This window comes from Passer domesticus, unplaced genomic scaffold (genome assembly GCF_036417665.1).
Source record: "Passer domesticus isolate bPasDom1 unplaced genomic scaffold, bPasDom1.hap1 HAP1_SCAFFOLD_128, whole genome shotgun sequence".
Classification (NCBI taxonomy): domain Eukaryota; kingdom Metazoa; phylum Chordata; class Aves; order Passeriformes; family Passeridae; genus Passer; species Passer domesticus.
This window is the reverse complement of record NW_026989920.1, coordinates 239-21,838: the sequence shown is the minus strand read 5'-3', so window position 1 is coordinate 21,838 and position 21,600 is coordinate 239. Positions and strand designations below refer to the sequence as shown.

The 21,600-nt window shown below is 60.4% G+C and overlaps 2 protein-coding genes across 2 annotated transcripts; both read left to right on the top strand.

Moving 5' to 3' along the window:
* The first annotated feature begins 9,757 nt into the window (after positions 1-9,757).
* Positions 9,758-12,589, top strand: LOC135291814 (basic salivary proline-rich protein 1-like). The gene is made up of 3 exons (XM_064406063.1): positions 9,758-9,818; positions 10,323-11,224; positions 11,502-12,589. The coding sequence occupies exons 1-3, from the start codon at positions 9,758-9,760 to the stop codon at positions 11,838-11,840; spliced, it is 1,302 nt and encodes a 433-aa protein (XP_064262133.1). The 3' UTR covers positions 11,841-12,589.
* Positions 12,590-14,153: 1,564 nt separating this feature from the next.
* On the top strand, positions 14,154-21,019 carry LOC135291825 (complement factor B-like protease; the record flags this gene model as incomplete). Its single annotated transcript, XM_064406077.1, has 7 exons — positions 14,154-14,212; positions 14,838-15,064; positions 16,349-16,534; positions 17,514-17,693; positions 18,507-18,602; positions 19,578-19,714; positions 20,881-21,019. Coding segments are annotated over exons 1-7 (1,024 nt in total), but the record flags the coding sequence as incomplete, so codon positions are not given.
* Between the last annotated feature and the right edge of the window lie 581 nt (positions 21,020-21,600).

Sequence of the window (21,600 nt, the reverse complement as noted above, 5' to 3'; positions counted from 1 at the left end):
TATTTATTTTATGGAATAAATAAAGTGAATAAAATCAAATAAAGTGGTCTGGGCTGGTTAATAAATAAAATAAAATTAAAATAAAGTGAAATAAAAGAAAATAAAATAAATAAAATACAATTAAATTAAACTAAATTAAATTAAATTAAATTAATAAAGTAAAATAGAATAAAGTTAAATTAAAATGAAATAAAATAAAATAATAAAATAAAGTTAAAATAAAATAAAATGAAATAAAATAAAATAAAATAAAATAGTAAAATAATAAACAAAATAAATAAAATAAAATAAAGTAAAATAAAATAAAATAATAAAATAAAGATAATAAATAAAATAAAGGAGAATAAAGTAAATAAAATAAAGTAAAATTTAATGGTTTGGGTTTATTAATAAATAAAATAAAATTTATTCATAAAGTAAAATAAAATGTAGTAATTGGTCTGGGTTTATTAATATTAATCCAAGTTATAAATTAAAGTAAAACAATCGGGGTTTATACATATGTAATTTTTAAAAATATTAATTTAATTTTATTTCATTTAATGAGGTTGCCGTTAACGAGGCTGTGACCTCCTTATGTGGGCGGGGTTTAACAGAGGGGGCGGGGCTTTAGAGGGGGAGGGGCCACAGCCTCAGGCCCCGCCCCCTCGGGCTCGGGCTCGGAGCTGCCGAGACCCAAAACCCCAAAAAACCCAAATTTGGGTCAGGGAGCCCCAGATCGGCCCCGGGAGCCCCGGGGGGGCGGCGGCGGCACCCGCGGCCACCTCAGGTACCCGAGTGTCACCTGTGTCATGTGTGTCACCTGTGTCATGTGTGTCATCTGTGTCATCTGTGTCACCCGCGGCCACCTCAGGTACCCGAGTGTCACCTGTGTCATGTGTGTGTCACCTGTGTCATGTGTGTCATCTGTGTCATCTGTGTCATGTGTGTCACCCGCGGCCACCTCAGGTACCCGAGTGTCACCTGTGTCATGTGTGTGTCACCTGTGTGTCATGTGTGTCATCTGTGTCACCTGTGTCATGTGTGTGTCACCTGTGTCATGTGTGTCATCTGTGTCATCTGTGTCACCCGCGGCCACCTCAGGTACCCGAGTGTCACCTGTGTCATGTGTGTGTCACCTGTGTGTCATGTGTGTCATCTGTGTCACCTGTGTCATGTGTGTGTCACCTGTGTCATGTGTGTCATCTGTGTCATCTGTGTCACCCGCGGCCACCTCAGGTACCCGAGTGTCACCTGTGTGTCATGTGTGTCATCTGTGTCATCTGTGTCACCCGCGGCCACCTCAGGTACCCGAGTGTCACCTGTGTCATGTGTGTGTCACCTGTGTGTCATCTGTGTGTCACCTGTGTGTCACCTGTGTGTCACCTGTGTCATCTGTGTGTCACCCGCGGCCACCTCAGGTACCCGAGTGTCACCTGTGTCATGTGTGTGTCACCTGAGTGTCATCTGTCACCTGTGTGTCATCTGTGTCATGTGTGTCACCCGCGGCCACCTCAGGTACCCGAGTGTCACCTGTGTCATGTGTGTGTCACCTGTGTCATGTGTGTCATCTGTGTCATCTGTGTCATGTGTGTCACCTGTGTCATCTGTGTCACCTGAGTGTCACCTGTGTCATGTGTGTGTCACCTGAGTGTCATCTGTCACCTGTGTCATCTGTGTCATGTGTGTCACCCGCGGCCACCTCAGGTACCCGTGTGTCACCTGTGTCATGTGTGTGTCACCTGAGTGTCACCTGTGTCATGTGTGTCACCTGTGTGTCATCTGTGTCATCTGTGTCATGTGTGTCACCTGAGTGTCACCTGAGTGTCACCTGAGTGTCACCTGAGTGTCACCTGTGTGTCATCTGTGTGTCACTTGTGTGTCACCTCTGTCACCTGCGGCCACCTCAGGTACCTGTGTCACCTGTGTCACCTGTGTCATGTGTGTCGCCTGTGTGTCACCTGTGTGTCACCTCTGTCACCTGCGGCCACCTCAGGTACCTGTGTCACCTGTCACCTGTCACCTGAATGTCACCTGTATGTCACCTGTGTGTCACCTCAATGTCACTTGTGTCACCTGTGTCACCTGTGTGTCCTCTGTGTCACCTGAATGTCACCTGAATGTCACCTGTGTCATCTGAATGTCGCCTGTGTCACCTGTGTCTCACCTGTGTCACTTGTATGTCACCTGACAGGTACCCTGTGTCACCTGAGTGTCACCCGTGTCACCTCTGTGTCATCTGTGTCACCCGCGGCCACCTCAGGTACCTGTGTCACCTGTGTCACCTGTCACCTGTGTCACCTGAATGTCACCTGAATGTCAACTGTGTGTCACCTCTGTGTCACCTGTGTCACCTGTGTGTCCTCTGTCACGTCTGTCACCCATCACCTCTGTCACCTCTGTGTCACCTGTGTCACCTGTCGCCTGTGTGTCACCTGTGTGTCACCTCAATGTCACCTGAGCGTCCCTTGTGTCACCCGTGTCCCCTCCCCCTGACGTCCCCCGTGTCCCCTCTGTCCCCAGGTCCCCCCATGGCCGAGAGCGGCCCCTCCCCCCCTGTCCCCCCGGGGAGGTGACACAGCCGGGGGGTGGCAGCGGGGGTGGCACCGGGGGTGGCACTGTCACCGTCACCCCCTGGGCCAGCGGCATCACCATCACTGTCACCGCGGCGCCCGCCCCGGAGGAGCCCGGGGACACCGAGGACATCGGGGACATCGGGGACACCGAGGACATCGGGGACACCGGGGACATCGGGGACATCGGGACACCGAGGACATCGGGGACATCGGGGACATCGGGGACATCGGGGACACCGAGGACATCGGGGACATCGGGGACATCGGGGACATTGGGGACATCGGGGACATCGGGGACATCGGGGACATTGGGGACATCAAAGGCACCGAGGACCTTGGGGACATCAAGAACCTTGGGACATCAAAGGCATTGGGGACATTGAGGACCTTGGGACATTGGGGACATCAAAGGCACCGAGGACATTGGGGACATCGGGGACACCAAAGACCTTGGGGACATCAAAGGCATTGGGGACATTGAGTACATTGGGGACATCAAGAACCCTGGGGACATCGGGGACATTGGGGACCTTGGGGACATCAAGAACATTGGGGACATCGGGGACATTGGGGACATTGGGGGCATTGGGGACATCAAAGGCATTGGGGACATTGGGGACATCAAGAACCTTGGGGACATTGGAGACCTTGGGGACATCAAAGATACTGGGGACATTGGGGACATCAAAGGCATTGGGGACATCGGGGACATAAAGAGCTTTGGGGACATTGGGGACCTTGGGAACATCCAAGATATTGGGGACACCAAAAATGTTGGGCACATCGGGGACATCAAAGGCACTGGGGACACTGGGGACACCAGGAACATTGGGGACATCGGGGACATTGGGGACATCACGGTCACCGCGGATGGAGGACAGGGCGGTGTCCCCATCCTGTGTGACAAGGACATTGGGGACATTGTTGGGGACATTGGGGACACCAAGAACCTCGGGGACATTGGGGACATCGAAGGCACTGGGGATAGTGGGGACATTGGGGACATTGGGGACGTTGGGGACGTTGAGGACGTTGGGGACGTTGGGGACATTGGGGACAGGGCTGTCCCCGTGCTGAGGGACATCGGGGATGTCACTGTCCTGAGGGACACTGGGGACAGGGACAGTGGGGACAGAGATGTGCCAAAGCTTGGGGACAAGGATGTCCCCACTCTGAGGGACATTGGGGATGTCACTGTCCTGAGGGACATTGGGGACAGGGACAGTGGGGACAGAGATGTGCCAAAGCTTGGGGACAGCAGTGTCCCCACTCTGAGGGACATTGGGGACAGGGACAGCGGGGTCAGGGGCATTGGGGACACTGGGGACAGGGACACTGGGGACAGGGGTGCCACCATCCCTTGGGACATTTGGGACAGCGATGTCCCCGCTCCTGAGGTCAGGGACACTGGGGACTTTGGGGACAGGGACATTGGGGACACTGGGGACATCAGGGACATCAGGGACATTGGGGACACTGGGGACAGGGACGTGCCAAACCTTGGGCACAGCGGTGTCCCCACCCCGAGGGACATTGGGGACACTGGGGACAGGGACACTGGGGACAGTGATGTCACCTCCCCAGGGGACACTGGGGACAGGGACAGGGGGGACAGGGATGTCCCCACTCTGAGGGACACTGGGGACAGCGGTGTCACCATCCCCTGGGACCTTTGGGACAGCGATGTCCCCGCTCCTGGGGACAGGGACAGGGGGGACAGGGGGGACAGCAGTGTCACCACCCTGAGGGACATTGGGGACATCCCAGTTCCTGGGGACAGGGACTTTGGGGACAGGGACAGAGGGGACAGGGATGTCACCACCCTGAGGGACCTTGGGGACAGGGACATTGGGGACACCCAGGCCTCGGCCCGAGGGGACCTTGGGGACAGCGATGTCACCGCCCTGGGGGACGCAGGGGACACCGAGGGCTCTGGGGGCAGGGCTGGGGACAGGGACAGCGGGGACAATGACGTCACAGCTGTGAGGGACACTGGGGACGGCGGTGTCACCACCCCGGGGGACCTTGGGGACATTGGGGACACTGGGGACCGTGACGTCACCGCCCTGAGGGGCGTTCAGGGTTTTGGGGACAGCGGTGTCACCGCCCCGGGGGATTTTGGGGATTTTGGGGACATTGGGGACACTGGGAACAGTGATGTCACCGCTCCGAGGGACCTTGGGGACAGTGACGTCACCACCCCAAGGGGTGCTGGGGACGGGGATTTTGGGGACCTCGGGGACCTCGGGGACCTCGGGGACCTGGGGGCCGTGGCCTGCCGGGCCGGCGGCATCACCATCACCGTGGTGGCCCCGCCCCCGGAGGAGGAGGAAGAGGCCCCCGATGATGACGTCATCGCCTATGACGTCACCGCGGCCGGGGAGGGCGGTGACGTCACAGAGGGGCTGGGCAGCCCCTCCCCCCACCCGGCGGTGACATCACAGCCGAGGGTGACGTCACTGCTGACGTCACTGCTGACGTCACCGGTGGTGATGACGTCACTTCCTCTGCCCCGGAGCCAACCCTCGCTGGTGACGTCATCGCCAGCAATGACGTCATCGCCTCCCACCCTGAGAGTGGCATCGCCGATGACGTCACCACATCCGGGAGTGACATCGCCGGTGATGTCATCGCCCCCGGGTGTGACCTCATTGATGACATCACCGTCAGCCGTGACCTCACCGATGACGTCACCACCGAGAGCGGCTTCCCGCGGGACCTGGATGACATCACCGATGACGTCATCACCCTGCACGACCTCACCGATGACGTCATCTCCCCCGAGAGCGACGGCACCGATGACATCATCGAGCACGGCCTCCCCGGTGACGTCATCGCCTGGGGTGACGTCACAGCCCCGCTCCCCGGGGACGATGACGTCATGCCGGGGAGTGACATCATCGATGACGCCGTCGGTGTGGAGGCCGGCATTGATGACGTCATCGCCGTCCACCACGCCCCTCCGCGTCCCGGGGATGACGTCATCGATGACGTCATCCCTGGCGGGCATCTCCTCGATGACGTCATCCTCCCGGATGACCTCACCGATGACATCACCGTGGATGACGATGACGTCACCTTCCCCGGCCTGGCCCCGCTCCCCGCCGATGACGTCATCACCGCCGATGACGTCACTTCCTCCCTGCTGGGTGACGTCACCGGGGACCTCGACGCCGCCTGGGACGACCTCGCCGATGACGTCACCGCCGATGACGTCACGGCCGACGATGACGTCACGCCCTTCCTGCCCTTGGACCGCCCCCCGGGCCCCGAGGACATCGACGATGACGTCACCGATGACGTCACACCGGGGGCGGAGCAGCCGCTGCTCGGCACCGCCCCCTTCGGCCGCCGCCATGACGCCGGCGATGACGTCAGCGATGACATCACCGAGGACGCGCCCGAGGGGGCGGGGCAGGTGAGGGGGGCGGGGCCAAAGGGGCGGGGTTTGAGCTCAGGGGGCGGGGTTTCAGTTCGGGGGCGGGGTTTGCGCTCGGGGGGCGGGGTCAAAGGGGCGGGGTCAAAGGGGCGGGGTTTGCGCTCGGGGGCGGAGTTTGAGCTGAGGGGGCGGGGTTTGATCTCGGGGGCGGGGTCAAAGGGGCGGGGTTTGCGCTCAGGGGCGGGGTTTGAGCTCAGGGGGCGGGGTTTGAGCTCAGGGCGGGGTTTGATCTCAGGGGCGGGGTTTTGTCTCAGGGGCGGGGTTTTGTCTCAGGGGGCGGGGTTTGCGCTCGGGGGCGGGGTCAAAGGTTGGGTTTTTAAACTGGGCGTGGCTCGGCGGGCGTGGCCCGGCCCTGACCACGCCCCTCCCGTGGTGGCCCCGCCCCCAGGGCGCGGCCAGGCCCCGCCCCCCGCGTGCCCGCTGCTGCTGCTGGCGCTGCTGTGCCTGCTGCTCGCCCTGCTGCTGCTCGCCGCGCTCGCCGCGGTACGGGGGGCACAAAACACACCGGGGGGGGTGAAATATACACCTGGGGGGGAAAAAATGTACCGGGGGGGGCACAAAATGTACACCGGGGGGTAAAAAATGTACCGGGGGGCACAAAATACACCTGGGGGGGTAAAAACACACCTGGGGGGTAAAATATACATCTGGGGGGTAAAATATACACCTGGGGGGGTAAAAATATACCTGGGGGGGCACAAAATACACACCTGGGGGGGAAAATATACACCTGGGGGGGGCAAAAAATGTACACCTGGGGGTGAAAAATGTACACCGGGGGGGTAAAAAATGTACACATTGGGGGGAAATGTACACCTGGAGGGTAAATATACACCTGGGGTGGCGAAAAATGTACACCGGGTGTAAAAAATGCACCAGGAGGGTTAAAAATACACCTGGGGGGGTAAAAATACACCTGGGGGGGTAAAAATGCACCTGGGGGGGGTAAAAAATGCACCTGGGGGGGTAAAAATACACCTGGGGGGGTAAAAATGCACCTGGGGGGGGTAAAAAATGCAGCTGGGGGGGTAAAAATACACCTGGGGGGGCACAAAATGTACCGGGGGGTTAAAAAATGTACACCGGGGGGTAAAATGTACACATTGGGGGGAAATATACACCTGGAGGGGGGTAAAAAATGCACCGGGAGGGTAAAAATACACCTGGGGGGGTAAAAATATACCTGGGAGGGGGGAAATATACCTGGGGGGGGTAAAAATATACACAGGAGGGGTTAAAATGCACCTGGGGGGTAAAAAATACACCTGGGGGGTGAAATATACCTGAGGGTGAAAATATACACCTGGAGGGGTAAAAATGTACCTGGGGGGGTAAAAATATACACGGGGTGGGTAAAATGTACACCTGGGGGGGGTAAAATAAACACCTGGGGGGTAAAATAGACACCCGGGGGGGAAAAATATGTCTGGGGGGGGTAAAAACGCACCTGGTGGGGGGGGAAATTACACACCTGGGGGGGCAAAATATACCCAGGGGGGCAAAATGTAACCGGGGGGAGCAAAATTATTGGGGAGGGGTCCCAAATACCCGGGGGGGGTAAAATTCCACCCGGGGGGGGTAAAATTCTAGCGGGGGAGGGGCCCAAAATATTTGGGGAGGGGCCCCAAATCCATGGGATAAAACCAGGGGGGTTCTGGGGGGGGTCTCGGATTTTTGGGGGGTCCTGGGGGAGGGATCCCGGAGTTTGGGGGGTCCTGGGGGGGGTCCTGACCCCCCCGCCCCCCCCAGGCCGTGCATTACGTCAAGGTTTTCATCATCAGCTCGGCCGCGCTGGCGGTGCCGCCCCCCGAGGCCTTCCCGTGACCCAAAATGCCCAAAATTCACCCCAAAATCCACCCAAAATTCCAATAAATCTGATTAAATAATCCCGAATGTGTCTGGGTATTTCTGGGACCCCAAATCCCCAAAATTCACCCAAAATTCCAATAAATCCGATTAAATAATCATTAATGTGTCTGAATCTTTCATGTGATCCCAAATTCCCAAAATTTCCCCCAAAATCAGCCTGAAATTCCAATAAATCTGATTAAATAATCATTAATGTGTCTGGGCCCTTCTTGTGACCCCAAAATCCCCAAAATTCACCCCAAAATCTCCCAAAATTCCAATAAATCCGATTAAATAATCATTAATGTGTCTGGGTATTTCTGGGACCCAAAATCCCAAAATTCACCCCAAAATCTGCCCAAAATTCAATAAATCTGATTAAATAATTCTGAATGTGTCTGGGTATTTCTGTGACCCAAAATCCCAAAATTCACCCCAAAATCCACCCAAAATTCCAATAAATCTGATTAAATAATTCTAAATGTGTCTGAATCTTTCATGTGATCCCAAATTCCCAAAATTTCCCCCAAAATCCCCCCGAAATTCCAATAAATCCGATTAAATAATCCCGAATGTGTCTGGGTATTTCTGGGACCCCAAATCCCCAAAATTCACCCCAAAATCTCCCAAAATTCCAATAAATCCGATTAAATAATCATTAATGTGTCTGGGTATTTCTGGGACCCAAAATCCCCAAAATTCACCCCAAAATCTGCCCGAAATTCCAATAAATCTGATTAAATAATCCTGAATGTGTCTGGGTATTTCTGTGACCCCAAAATCACCAAAATCTCCCCAAATTCCCCCAAAATTCCAATCCCACCCCCCAGGGCCGGGGCCACGCCGGGCGGTGACAGCGGCGAGTCCGGGCCTGTCCCTGCCTTGGGGACATTGGGGACATTGGGGACAGGTCCTGGGCTTGTCACCAGAGCCTTGGGGACACTGGGGACATGGGGGACACAGCCTGGATTTGTCACCACCTTGGGGACACTGGGGACACAGCCCTGAGGTGCCACCAGCCTGGGGACCTTGGGGACAGTGGGGACACCTGGGGACACTGGGGCCAGGTCCTGGACTTGTCACCAGAGCCTTGGGGACACTGGGGACACTGGGGAACACAGCCCCAAAGTGCCACCACCTTGGGGACACTGGGGACACAGCCCAGACTTGTCCCCAACACCTTGGGGGCATCAAGGACACAGCCCTGAGGTGCCACCAGCCTGGGGACATTGGGGACCTTGGGGACATTGGGGACCTTGGGGACATTGGGGGACATTGGGGACAGGTCCTGGGCTGGTCACCAGTGCCTTGGGGACATTGGGGACACCTGGGGACATTGGGGACAGAGCCCCGAGGTGCCACCAGCCTGGGGACGTTGGGGACAGTGGGGACAAACCCTGGACTTGTCCCTGCCTTGGGGACACTGGGGACCTTGGGGACACCTGGGGACCTTGGGGACACAGCCCCGAGGTGCCACCACCTTGGGGACCTTGGGGACACAGCCCAGACTTGTCCCCACAGCCCTGGGGACATTGGGGACATTGCGGTGCCAGCCCGGACTTGTCACCGGTCAGGGGCAGTGGCTCCGGACAATGGGCCATTGTCCCCAAGGTGCCACCACGGGATGTGGGGACACCTGGGGGGGGTTGGGGACACCTGGGGGGGGTTTGGGGACACCTGAAGGGGGTTGGGGACACCACACAGGGGTTGGGGACACTGGGGACCTTTGGGGACCTTGGGGACCTTTGGGGACAAGGTGTCCCCCACGCCCCCCAATGTCCCCAGTGTCCCCCCCTTGGGGACAGCCCTGTCCCCGCCCCCGGGCACGGCCACCCCCGGTCCCCACCCAGGGGACGTCCCTGTCCCCAAGGCCATAAATTGGGGACACCGGGGGAGGGGGGGGGGTGGCAGCGCCATGGAGGTGACACCGGGGACACTGGCGGTGGCACTGGGGACGCTGCTGCTGCTGCTGGGGGGTGAGGGGACACTGGGGGGGCTTTGGGGACACTGGGGGGCTTTGGGGACATTGGGGACATTCGGGGGGGGGGCTTTGGGGACATGGGGACAATGGGGACACTGAGGGGGCTTTGGGGACATTGGGGATGCTGGGAGGCTTTGGAACATTGGGAGGGACACTGGGGACATTGGGAGGGCTTGGGGACAATGGGGACATTGGGGGGAAAATTGGGGACATTGGGGGGCTTTGGGGACATTGGGGACACTGGGGACATTGAGAAGGTTTGGAGACATTGGGGACATTTGCGGGGACACTGGGGGCATTTGGGGACATTGGGGACATTGGTGAGGCCTTGGGGACATTGAGGGATGGGGATGAAGGAGACACTGGGGCATTTGGGGACATTTGGGGACACTGAGGGGACAAAGCCCCACACGAGGGGACATTGGGGACACGGTGACGGGTGGGGGGGGGGGGGGGACACCGCGTGTCGCTGTCCCCATCCGTGTCCCCTCCCCCCCAGGCCCCGCCCAGCCCCTCCCTGTCCCCGAGCCTTGGGGACAGGCGGTGACGTCACTGCTGCAGTCGCTGCTGCCCGCGGGGACAGCGCGGGGACAGGAGGGGACACGGCCGCAGGGCTTGGGGACATGGCTGCAGGGCCTGGGGACGTGGCTGCAGCGACACCCGCCGCGTCCCCAGGGGCCGCGGGGACCTTGGGGACATCCCCGAGCCCCGGCGCGTCCCCAGGGAGCGGGGACGTGTCCCCAGGAGGAGGGGACAGCAGCGGGGACACGGCCCCAGGGACAGGGGACAGCGGGGACAGGTCCCCAAGGGCCACCTCTGCCTGTCCCGGGGCAGGGGACAGCGGGGACAGGTCCCCAAGGGCCACCTCTGCCTGTCCTCGGGCAGGGGACAGGTCACCAAGGAGCGGGGACAGCGGGGACATGGCCCCAGGGGCACGGGACACGTCCCCAAGTGCCACCCTGCCTGTCCTGGGACAGGGGACAGGTCCCCAAGGAGGGGGGACACGTCCCCAAGGGCCACCTCTGCTTGTCCCGGGACAGGGGACAGCGGGGACATGGCCCCAGGGACACGGGACACGTCCCCAAGTGCCACCTCTGCACCTCCTGGGACAGGGGACACGTCCCCAAGGAGCAGGGACAGGTCCCCAAGTGCCACCCGTGCCTGCCCCCGGTCCCCAAGCGCCACCCGTGGCTGTCCCGGGGCTGGGGACAGGTCCCCGGGAGGAGGGGACAGGTCCCCGAGGGGAGGGGACAATCCCCCAGTGGCCGCTGCCACCCGCCCCGGCACAGGGGACAGGTCCCCGAGGGGAGGGGACCCGGCAGGGGTGGCCGAGGGTGGCACCGCTCGGCGACATCGGGAGCCGCGCCACGTCCGGGGACAGCGAGGACAGCGCCAGCCGCGGTGAGGGGACAGCAGGGACAGCAGGGGACACGGAGGGGACACGGAGGGGACACGGGAGGGGACACGGGACACGGGAGGGGACACGGGAGGGGACACGGGAGGGGACACGGGACACGGGAGGGGACACAGGACACGGGACACGGCACACGGGACACGGGAGGGGACAGCTGGGGACACGGGAGGGGACACGGGAGGGGACACGGGACACGGGAGGGGACAGGGGACACGGGAGGGGACCCCGCGTCCAGCGCTGTCCCTCTCCGTGTCCCCTCCGCAGGTTGGGGACACTCGGAGGAGCTGCGGCGGCCGCTGTAGCGCCGGGGATGTCGCCGTGTCACCGTCCCCGTGTCACCGTGGCCGTGTCACCGTGGCCGCGTCACTGTCCCCGCGCCCGCCTGGTGCCACCAGGATCCTGTCACCTGTCCCCGCCTTGCCACCGTGTCCCAATCCCGATGTCCCCGCCCTGTCCCCGCCTTGTCCCCGCCTCGCTGTCCCCTCCCTGTCCCCAGGTCCCCATCCCGGTGTCCCCTCCCTGTCCCCGTGTCCCCTCGCTGTCCCCTCCCTGTCCGCACCGTGTCCCCTCCTTGTCCCCTCGCTGTCCCCATGTCCCCAATAAAGGTGAAGCAGCAGCGGCCCCGCCCTCCTCCCTTGGGGACAGGGGGGTGGTGGCCCTTGGTGGCCCTTGGTGGCCCTTGGTGGCACTTGGTGGCCCTTGGTGGCACTTGGTGGCACTTGGTGACATTTGGTGGCACTTGGTGGCTTTAACTGGGGACATCGCGGGGGGGACAGGGCGGAGGTGGCACTTCCTGGGGACATTCCCAGCACGGGGACAGTTGGTGGCACTTCCTGGGGACACCCCCGGGCTCGGTGACGTCATGGCCAGCGCCGTTGACATGGTGACGGGGAGCACACAAAAAAATTGTCCCAAAATCGCTCAAAAGTGCCGGAAAACTGCCCAAAATCGGCCAAGAATGGCCCAAAATCTCCCCAAAATCGCCCCCAAAACCACCCGAAAATCGCCCCCAAACCACCCCAAAATTGCCCTAAAATCGGTCCTGGGATCACCCCAAAACCACCCAAAAATGGCCCAAAATCGCCCTAAAAATCGCCCCAAAACCACACCAAAATCGCCCCAAAATTGCCCTAAAATCTCCCCTAAATTGCCCCAAAACTGCCCGAAAATCGCCCCAAAACCGCCCCAAAATCTCTCCTAAATCGCCCCAAAATCTCCCCAAAACTGCCTCAAAATCGTCCCTAAATCTCTTCTAAATGTCCCTAAAATTTACCCCAAAATCGCCCCAAAAATCGCCCCAAAAATTGCCCCAAATCCCTTAAGATTCTCCCCAAAATCTCCCCGCATTTGCACAAAAATCTCCCCAAAATCTCCCCCAAATTTCCCAAATCTCTCCTAAATCGCCCCAAAATCGCCCCAAAACTGCCCCAAATCCCTCAGAAATTGCCCCAAAATCTCCCAAATTTGCACAAAAACCTCCCCAAAATCTCCCAAAAATCTCCCAAAACGGCCCCAAAAATTCCCCAAATTTTTCCCCAAAATCTTCCCTAAATCCATTTAACCGATTTTTGGGTGTTTTTCCCATTTTTTTGGTGTTTATTTAACCCGATTTTGGGTTTTTTGGGACATTAAACTGAATTTTTGTGTCCCCTGCGGCGTTTTTGGGGGGATTAAAGAGAATTTTGTGCCCCCCGGGGCAGATTTTGGGGACATTCAAGGCGGTTTTGGGCACATTTTGGACATTTTTGGGACATTTTAGGGGTCATTAAAGCCGTTTTGGGTCCATTTAAGGCATTTTCGGGCACTTTTAAGGCATTTTTGGGACATTTGGGACAGTTTTGAAGTCTTTAAAGTCACTTTTGGGGACATTTAGGACGTCTTTGGGTCCATTAAAGCCATTTTGGGAACATTTAAGGCATTTCTGGGCACATTTAGGATGGTTTTGGGCACATTTAGGGTATTTTTTGGGGTATATTTAGGACATTTTTGTGTCCATTTAAGCATTTTTTGGCCATTTAGGACATTTTTGGGCCTATTTCAGCCATTTTTAGGGACATTAAAGCCATTTTTTGGGACATTTAGTACAGTTTTGGGCACTTTTAGGCCATTTTTGGGCACATTTCAGCCATTTTTTGGGTCCATTAAAGCTATTTTTTGGCCATTTAGGACATTTTGGGACATTTCGGACATCTTTGGGCACATTTAGGTTATGTTTGGGTATATTTAGTACATTTTGGGGTCCATTAAAACAATTTTTGGCCACTTAGGACATTTTTAGGCACATTTAGGATATTTTTGGGCACATTTCAGCCATTTTGGGGTCTATTAAAGCCATTTTTGGGACATTTAGGGCATTTTGGGTACATTTAAGGCATTTTTGGGCACATTTAGGATGTTTTTGGGTACATTTAGGATTTTTTTGGGTCCATTAAAGCCTTTTTTTGGGACATTTGGGACATTTTTGGGACATTTAGGACATTTTTGGGCCCATTTCAGCCACTTTTGGGGACATTAAAGCCATTTTTGGGGACAATTAGGACACTTTGGGTACATTTAAGGCATTTTTGGGCACATTTAGGATGTTTTTGGGTATATTTAGGACATTTTTGGGTCCATTAAAACGATTTTTTGGCCATTTCTGACATTTTTGGGCCCATTTCAGCCGGTTTTGGGCCGTTTTTGGGCCGTTTCAGGTGTTTTCAGCCCCCCCCTCTGTCCACCTGTCCGTCTGTCCGTCTGTCCCCTCGGTCACGGCCCCGGCCCTTGACCCCCCCCTCCCCTCCCCCACCCCCCCCAGCCGTCACTTCCCGGACACCGCGGGGGGGGGGGGAGGGGAGGGGATTTTGTAACCCCCCCCCGCCCGCGGACAGACGGACAGACACAGGGACGGACGGACGGACAGACGGACACTCGGCCATGGCCGGAGCTCTGCTGGCGCTGCTGCTGCTGCTGCTGCCCCCCCCGGGGCTCGGTCAGTGAGAGACCCCCGGGACCCCCCCCCCCAAAAATCCCCAAAATCCCCCCAGAGACCCCAAAACTGCCCCCCCCAACCCAAAATCCCCCCCCAGGGACCCCCGGGACCCCCCCAGAGACCCCGAAATCCCCCCTGGGACCCCAAAACTGCCCCCCCACCCCACCCCAAACCTGCCCCAGAGACCCCCGGGACCCCCCCCCAGGGACCCCAAAAATCCCCAAAATCCGCCCAGGGACCCCAAAACTGCCCCCCCCCCGCCCCAAAACCGCCCCCTAGAGACCCCTGAGACCCTCCCCAAACCCCCCTGAGAGCCCTGAGACCCCCCCGGACCCCCCCAGGGACCCCAAAACTGCCCCCCCCCCATCAAACCCACCCCACAGAGACCCCTGAGACCCCCCCAGGGACCCCAAACCTGCCCCCCCCACCCCAAACCCGCCCCCTAGAGACCCCTGAGATCCTCCCAGACCCCCCCAGACCCCCCAAACCCCCTCAAAATCTCCCCAAACCCCCCCAAACCCCCCCAAAACCCCCCCAAACCCCCTCAAAATCTCCCCAAACCCCCCAGACCCCCCCAAATCCCCCAAACCCCCCAAACCCCCCCCTAACTCTCCCCGCCCCCCCCCCAGGTGCCCCCTCGGCGCCCCCGCCCCCCTCGGAGCCCCCCCCCCGCTGCGACCCCTCCCTGGCGCCCATCGAGGGGGGGCGGGGGAGCTGGTGGGGGGAGGGGAGGTGCTGCTCTACCGCTGCCCCCCCGGCAGCGCCCCCTCCCCCACCGCCCTGCGCCGCTGCGGCCCCGACGGAGCCTGGGACCCCCTGCCCGGGGGGGGGGCGGCGGGACCCCCCCGCTGCCAAGGTTTGGGGGGGTCCTGGGGGAGATCTGGGGGGGTTTGGGGGGGTCCTGGGGGGATTTGAGGGGGATTTGGGGGGATTTTGAGGGGATTTGGGGGGATTTGAGGGGGTTTGAGGGGGTTTGGGGGGTTTGGGGGGGTTTGGGGGGGGTCTCAAGGGGGTTTGGGGGGATTTTGGGGGATTTTGAGGGGGTTTGAGGGGATTTGGGGGGGATTTGAGGGGGTTTGGGGGGGGTTTGGGGGGGATTTGAGGGGGTCCTGGGGGGTTCTGGGGGTCTCAAGGGGGTTTAGGGGGGGTTTGGGGAGGATTTGGGGGGTTTGGGGCGGGTTTGAGGGGGTCTGGGGGGGGGTTGAGGGGGTTTGGGGGCATTTGGGGGGTTCTGGAGGGGATTTGGGGGGTCTCGGGGGGGTCTCGGGGATTTGGGGGGGTTTGGGGGGTCCTGGAGGGGTTTTGAGGAGGTTGGGGGGGATTTGGGGGGGTCCTGGGAGGGTTCTGGGGGGTTTGAGGGGGCTTGGGGGGGGTCTGGGGGGGTTTGGGGGGGCTTCCCGTCTGGGTGGGTTTTTGGGGTTTTTTGGGTGGGTTTTAGGGTCTCACCCCCCCCAAATTTCGCCCCCCCCAGCCGTGTGGTGCCCGGGGGGATTTGGGGGAGTTTCGGGCGGATTTTTGGGGGTCCCGGGGGGGTTTTTGGGGAATTCCTGGGGGGTTTTTGGGGGAGTTTCGGGGGGGTTCCCGTCCGGGTGGGTTTGGGGGATTTTTGGGGGTTTTTGGGTTTTTTTTTGGGGTTCTCACCTCCCCAATTTCCCCCCCCCAGCGGTGTGGTGCCCGGGGTTGTTTTGGATGGATTTTTGGGGTTTTTTTGGGGTCTCACCCCCCCAAATCTCGCCCCCCCAGCCGTGTGGTGCCCGGGGGGTTTTTGGGGGTCCCGGATGGGTTTTTTTGGGGTCTCACCCCCCCAATTTCCCCCCCCCCCAGCGGTGTGGTGCCCGGGGGGATTTGGGGTGGGTTTTTGGGGGGGTTTTGGTGGTCTCACCCCCCAATTTCCCCCCCCCAGCCGTGTGGTGCCCGGGGGGATTTGGGGTGGGTTTTTGGGGGTTTTTTTGGGGTCTCACCCCCCCAATTTCCCCCCCCCAGCCGTGTGGTGCCCGGGGGGATTTGGGGTGGGTTTTTGGGGTTTTTTGGGGTCTCACCCCCCCAATTTCCCCCCCCCAGCGGTGTGGTGCCCGGGGGGTTTTGGGGTGGGTTTTTGGGGTTTTTTGGGGTCTGACCCCCCCAAATCTCGCCCCCCCAGCCGTGTGGTGCCCGGGCCCGCTGGAGTTCGAGCACGGCTGGTTCTTCCCGCGGGGGGGGCGGCACCCCCCGGGCTCGGTGCTGCGCTACGGCTGCGCGGGGGGGTTCAGCCTCCGGGGCCCCCCCGAGCGCCGCTGCGGCCCCGGGGGGCGCTGGGAGGGGCCCGACCCCGTCTGCGACGATGGATGTAAGGGGGGGGTCCTGGGGGGCTTTGGGGGGGGTTTGGGGGGCTTTGGGAAGTTTGGGGGGGGTCCTGGGGAGTTTGAGGGGGTTTTGTGGGGTTTAGAGGGGGTTTGGGGGGGGTTGGGGGGGTCCTGGGGGGCTTTGGGGGGGGTTTGGGGGGTCCTGGGGAAGGGTTGAGGGGGTTTTGGGGGAGTCCTGGGGGGTTTGGGGGGGTTTTGTGGGGTTTAGAGGGGGTTTTGGGGGGGTTTTGGGGGGGTCCTGGGGGGGTTTGGGTGGGGTTTGGGGGGGATTTGGAGGGGCTTGGGGGGTTTGGAAGGGGTTTGGGGGGGTTTGGGGGGTCCTGGGGAGGGGTCGAGGGGGTTTTGGGGGGTCCTGGGGGGGTTTGGGGGGGTTTGGGGGGGATTTGGAGGGGTTTGGGGGGTTTAGGGGGGGCCCGTTTTCGGGCTCTTTTTGGATATTTTCGGGCTATTTTTGGGCTGGTTTTGGGCTATTTTCGGGCTATTTTCGGGCCAGTTTTAGGCTCTTTTTGGGCTCTTTTCGGGCTATTTTTTGGCTATTTTCGGGCTGGTTTTGGCCTTTCTTGGGCTGGTTTTGGACTGTTTTCGGGCTATTTTTTGGCTATTTTTAGGCTACTTTCGGGCTATTTTCGGGGCTATTTTGGGCTATTTTCTGGCTGGTTTTGGGCCGGTTTTAGGCTATTTTCGGGGGCTATTTTCAGGCTATTTTTGGGCTATTTTTTGGCTATTTTCGGGCTCTTTTCGGGCTATTTTTGGGTTATTTTCAGCCTTTTTTTGATCTGGTTTTGGGCTCTTTTCGGGCTAATTTTGGCCTTTTTTTGGGCTATTTTCGGGCTGGTTTTGGGTCGGTTTCGGGCTATTTTCGGGCTCTTTTCGGGCTGGTTTTGGGTCGGTTTCGGGCTCTTTTCGGGCTCTTTTCGGGCCGTTCTCGGCCCTCCCGGGCCCTGACCCCCCCGCGCCCCCCAGCCGGTGACTGCCCCGCCCCGGCCGTTCCCCCGGGGGGCTCCATGGAGGGGTCCCGGGCCCGGTTCTCGGTGGAGGGCGTGGTTCGGTTCCGGTGCCGCCCGGGGCTGCAGCTCGTGGGCTCGGCCGAGCGCCGCTGCCTCGAGGGGGGCGCGTGGAGCGGCACCGAGCCCCGCTGCCGAGGTGAGGGGGGGCCCGGGGGTCCTGGGGGTCCTGGGGGGTCCTGGAGGGTCCCGGGGGGTTCCAAGGGGGTCCCAAGGGGTCCTGGGGTGGTCCTTGGGGGTCCTGGAGGGTCCCGGGGGGGTCCTGGGGGGTCCTGGGGGGGTTCTGGAGCGGCACCGAGCCCCGCTGCCGAGGTGAGGGGGGGCCCGGGGGTCCTGGGGGGTCCCAAGGGGGTCCTGGGGGGGTTCTGGAGCAGCACCGAGCCCCGCTGCCGAGGTGAGGGGGGGACCCGGGGGTCCTGGGGGTCCTGGGGGGGTCCCAAGGGGTCCTGGGGTGGTCCTTGGGGGTCCTGGAGGGTCCCGGGGGGGTCCTGGGGGGTCCTGGGGGGGTTCTGGAGCAGCACCGAGCCCCGCTGCCGAGGTGAGGGGGGGTCCCGGGGGGTCCCAGGGGGTCCTAAGGGGGTCCCGAGGGATCCTGGGGGTCCCAAGGGGGTCCTGAGAGGAGCTCGGGGGGTCCTGGGGGGTCCTGGGGGGTTCTGGGCTGTCCTGGGGGGGTTCAGGGAGGTCCTGGGGGGTCCCAAGGAGGTCCCAAGGGGTCCCAAGGGGTCCCAACGGGGTCCCAAGGGGTCCCAAGGGGGTCCTGGGGGGTCCTGGGGGGGTTCTGGAGGGGCACCGAGCCCCGCTGCCGAGGTGAGGGGGGGTCCCTGGGGGTCTCGGGGGTGTCTCGGGGGGTCCCAGGGGGGTCCTGGGGGGTCCCGGAGGTTTTGGGGGGCTCCGGGGGGGTCCCGAGGGTGACCTCGGTGTGTCCCCCCCACCCCCCCGGTGTCGCCCCCAGTCCCAAATTCCTTCGACACCCCCGAGGACGCGGCCGAGGCGTTCCTGGCCTCCCTGACCCAGACCGTGGAGGCGGCCGAGGCCAACCGCAGCCAGGGTGGGGGTCCCGGGGGTCCCGGGGGGGTCCCGGGGGTCCCGGGGTGGTCCTGGGGGGGTCCTGAAGGGGTCCTGGGGGGGTCCTGGGGGTCTCAGCCCCCCCAAACCCCACAGTGGGGGGTTTTGATGGGTCCCTGGGGTCTCAGGGTGGTCCTGGGGGGGTCCAGAGGGGTCTCGGGGGGGTCTCCGGGGTCCCAGAGTGGTCCTGGGGGGGTCCGGGGGGGTCCTGGGGGGGTCCTGGGGGGTCCTGAGTGGCTCCAATGGGTCCCGAGGGTCCCAAGGGGGTCCTGGGGAGTCCCGGGGGGATCCTGGGGGGGTCCCGGGGGTCCTGGGGGGCTCTCGGGGGGGTCCTGGGGGTCTCAGCCCCCCCAGACCCCATGGAGAGAGGCTACGATGGATCCCGGGGGAATTCCAGGGGTTCTGGGGGGTCCTGGGGGTCCTGGGGGGTCCTGGGGGGTCCTGGGGGGGTCCTGGGGGGGTCCTGAGTGGCTCCAATGGGTCCCAAGGGGGTCCCGGGGGGGTCCCGTGGGGGTCCTGAGTGGCTCCGATGGGTCCCAAGGGTGCCAAGGGAGTTCCAAGGGTGTCCTGGGGGGGTCTCAAGGGGGTCTCAAGGGAGTCCCGGGGGTCCCGGGGGTCTGACGGGGGTCCCGGGGGTCTCTGGTGGCTCTGACAGAGGTCCCGGGGGTCCCAGGGGTCTCTGGGGGTCTCTGGGGGTCTCTGGGGTTCTGACGGGGGTCCCGGGGGTCTTTGGGGGGTCCCGGGGGTCTCTGGGGTTCTGACGGGGGTCCCGGGGGTCTCTGGGGGGTCCCGGGGGTCTCTGGGTGATCCCGGGGGTCTCTGGGGGTCCTGGGGAGGTCCCGGGGGCCCTGGAGGGATCTCAAGAGGGTCTCTGGGGGTCCCGGGGGTCCTGGAGGTCTCTGGGGGGTCCTGGGGGTCTCAAGAGGGTCTCTGGGGGGTCCCGGGGGTCCGGGGGCAGAGGCCACGGCCAAGCGGCGGATCCGGCTGGAGGCGGGCGCGGCGCTGAACGTGTTCCTGGTGCTGGACGCCTCGCGCAGCGTGCACGCGCAGGACTACGAGAACGCGCGCCACGCCCTGGCCGAGCTCGTGGAGAAGGTGGGACACCCAAAACACCCCCAAAACACCCAAAAAACCACCCCAAAACCCCCGAAAATACCCCCAAAACCATACAAAATAACCCCCAAACCACCAAAAACCCACCAAAAATACCCCAAAACCAGCCCAAAACTGCCCAGCAGCGCCCTGGCCGAGCTCATGGAGAAGGTGGGACACCCAAAACACCCCGAAAACACCAAAAAACTACAAAAAATTACCCAAAAACCACCAAAAATACCCCCAAACCACCAAAAATATCTCAGAAAGTACCCCAGAAACACTAAAACCCCCTAAAAATCCCCGTTCACCACCCCAAATCCCCTCTGAAACCCCATAAATCCCCATAAATCCCCTTTAAACCCCCATAAATCCCTTTCAAAACCCCATAAATCCCCTTTAACCCCATAAATCCCCCATAAATCCCCAGATCGCCAGCTATGGGGCGGCCCCGCACTACGGGCTGGCGACGTTCGGCTCCGAGCCCCCTTTGAACCCCCCAAAATCCCCTTTAAACCCCATAAAATCCTCTTCTAAACCCCATAAATCCCCCATAAATCCCCCATAAATCCCCTCTAAACCCCATAAATCCCCTTTAACCCCATAAATCCCCCAGATCGCCAGCTATGGGGCGGCCCCGCACTACGGGCTGGTGACGTTTGGCTCCGAGCCCCGTGTGGTTCTGAGACCCCAAACCCCTTTAAACCCCCCAAAATTTCCCTTTTAACCGCGATAAATCCCCTTTAACCCCATAAATCAACCATAAATCCCCTCTGAACCCATAAATCCCCCATAAATCCCCCATAAATCCCCCAGATCGCCAGCTATGGGGCAGCCCCGCATTACGGGCTGGTGACGTTCGGCTCCGAGCCCCGCGTGGTTCTGAGCCCCCAAACCCCCTTTGAACCCCCCAAAATCCCCCTTTAACCGCCCCAAATCCCCTCTAAACCCCATAAATCCCCTCTAAACCCCATAAATCCTCCATAAATCCCCTATCACCCCCAGATCGCCAGCTATGGGGCGGCCCCGCACTATGGGCTGGTGACGTTCGGCTCTGAGCCCCCTTTGAACCCCCCAAAATCCCCTTTAAACCCCATAAATCCCATTCAAAACCCTATAAAATCCTCTTTTACCCCATAAATCCCCCATAAATCCCCTAAATCCCCCAGATCGCCAGCTATGGGGCGGCCCCGCACTACGGGCTGGTGACGTTCGGCTCCGAGCCCCGCGTGGTTCTCAGCCCCACCGAGCCCAACGCCACCGACGCGGCCGCGGTGCGGGAGCGATTGCGGGGGCTGCGCCTGGACGGTGAGGGGTTTGGGGTTTGGGGTCGGGGTTTGGGGTCTGGGGGGTCTGGGGTCGGGGGGATTTGGGGTTTGGGGTTTGGGGTCGGGGTTTGGGGTCTGGGGGGTCTGGGGTCGGGGGGATTTGGGGTTTGGGGTTTGGGGTCGGGGTTTGGGGTCTGGGGGGTCTGGGGTCGGGGGGATTTGGGGTTTGGGGTTTGGGGTTCCAGGAATGGGTGCGGGAGCGGCTGCGGGGGCTGCGCCTGGACGGTGAGGGGTTTGGGGTCGGGGGATTTGGGGTTTGGGGATTTGGGGTCGGGGGATTTGGGATTTAGGGTTTGGGGTGTTTGGGGTTTGGGGTTTGGGGTCGGGGGACTTGGGGTTTGGGGTGTTTGGGGTCGGGGGATTTGGGGTTTGGGGTGTTTGGGGTTTGGGGTTTGGGAGATTTGGGGTTTGGGGTTGGGGTTTGGGGTTTGGGAATTGGGGGATTTGGGGTTTGGGGGCTTTGGGGTTTGGGGTTTGGGATTGGAGGATTTGAGGTGTTTGTGGTTTGGGATTCGAGATATGGAGTCGGGGTTTGGGGGATTTGGGGTTTGGGGTGTTTGG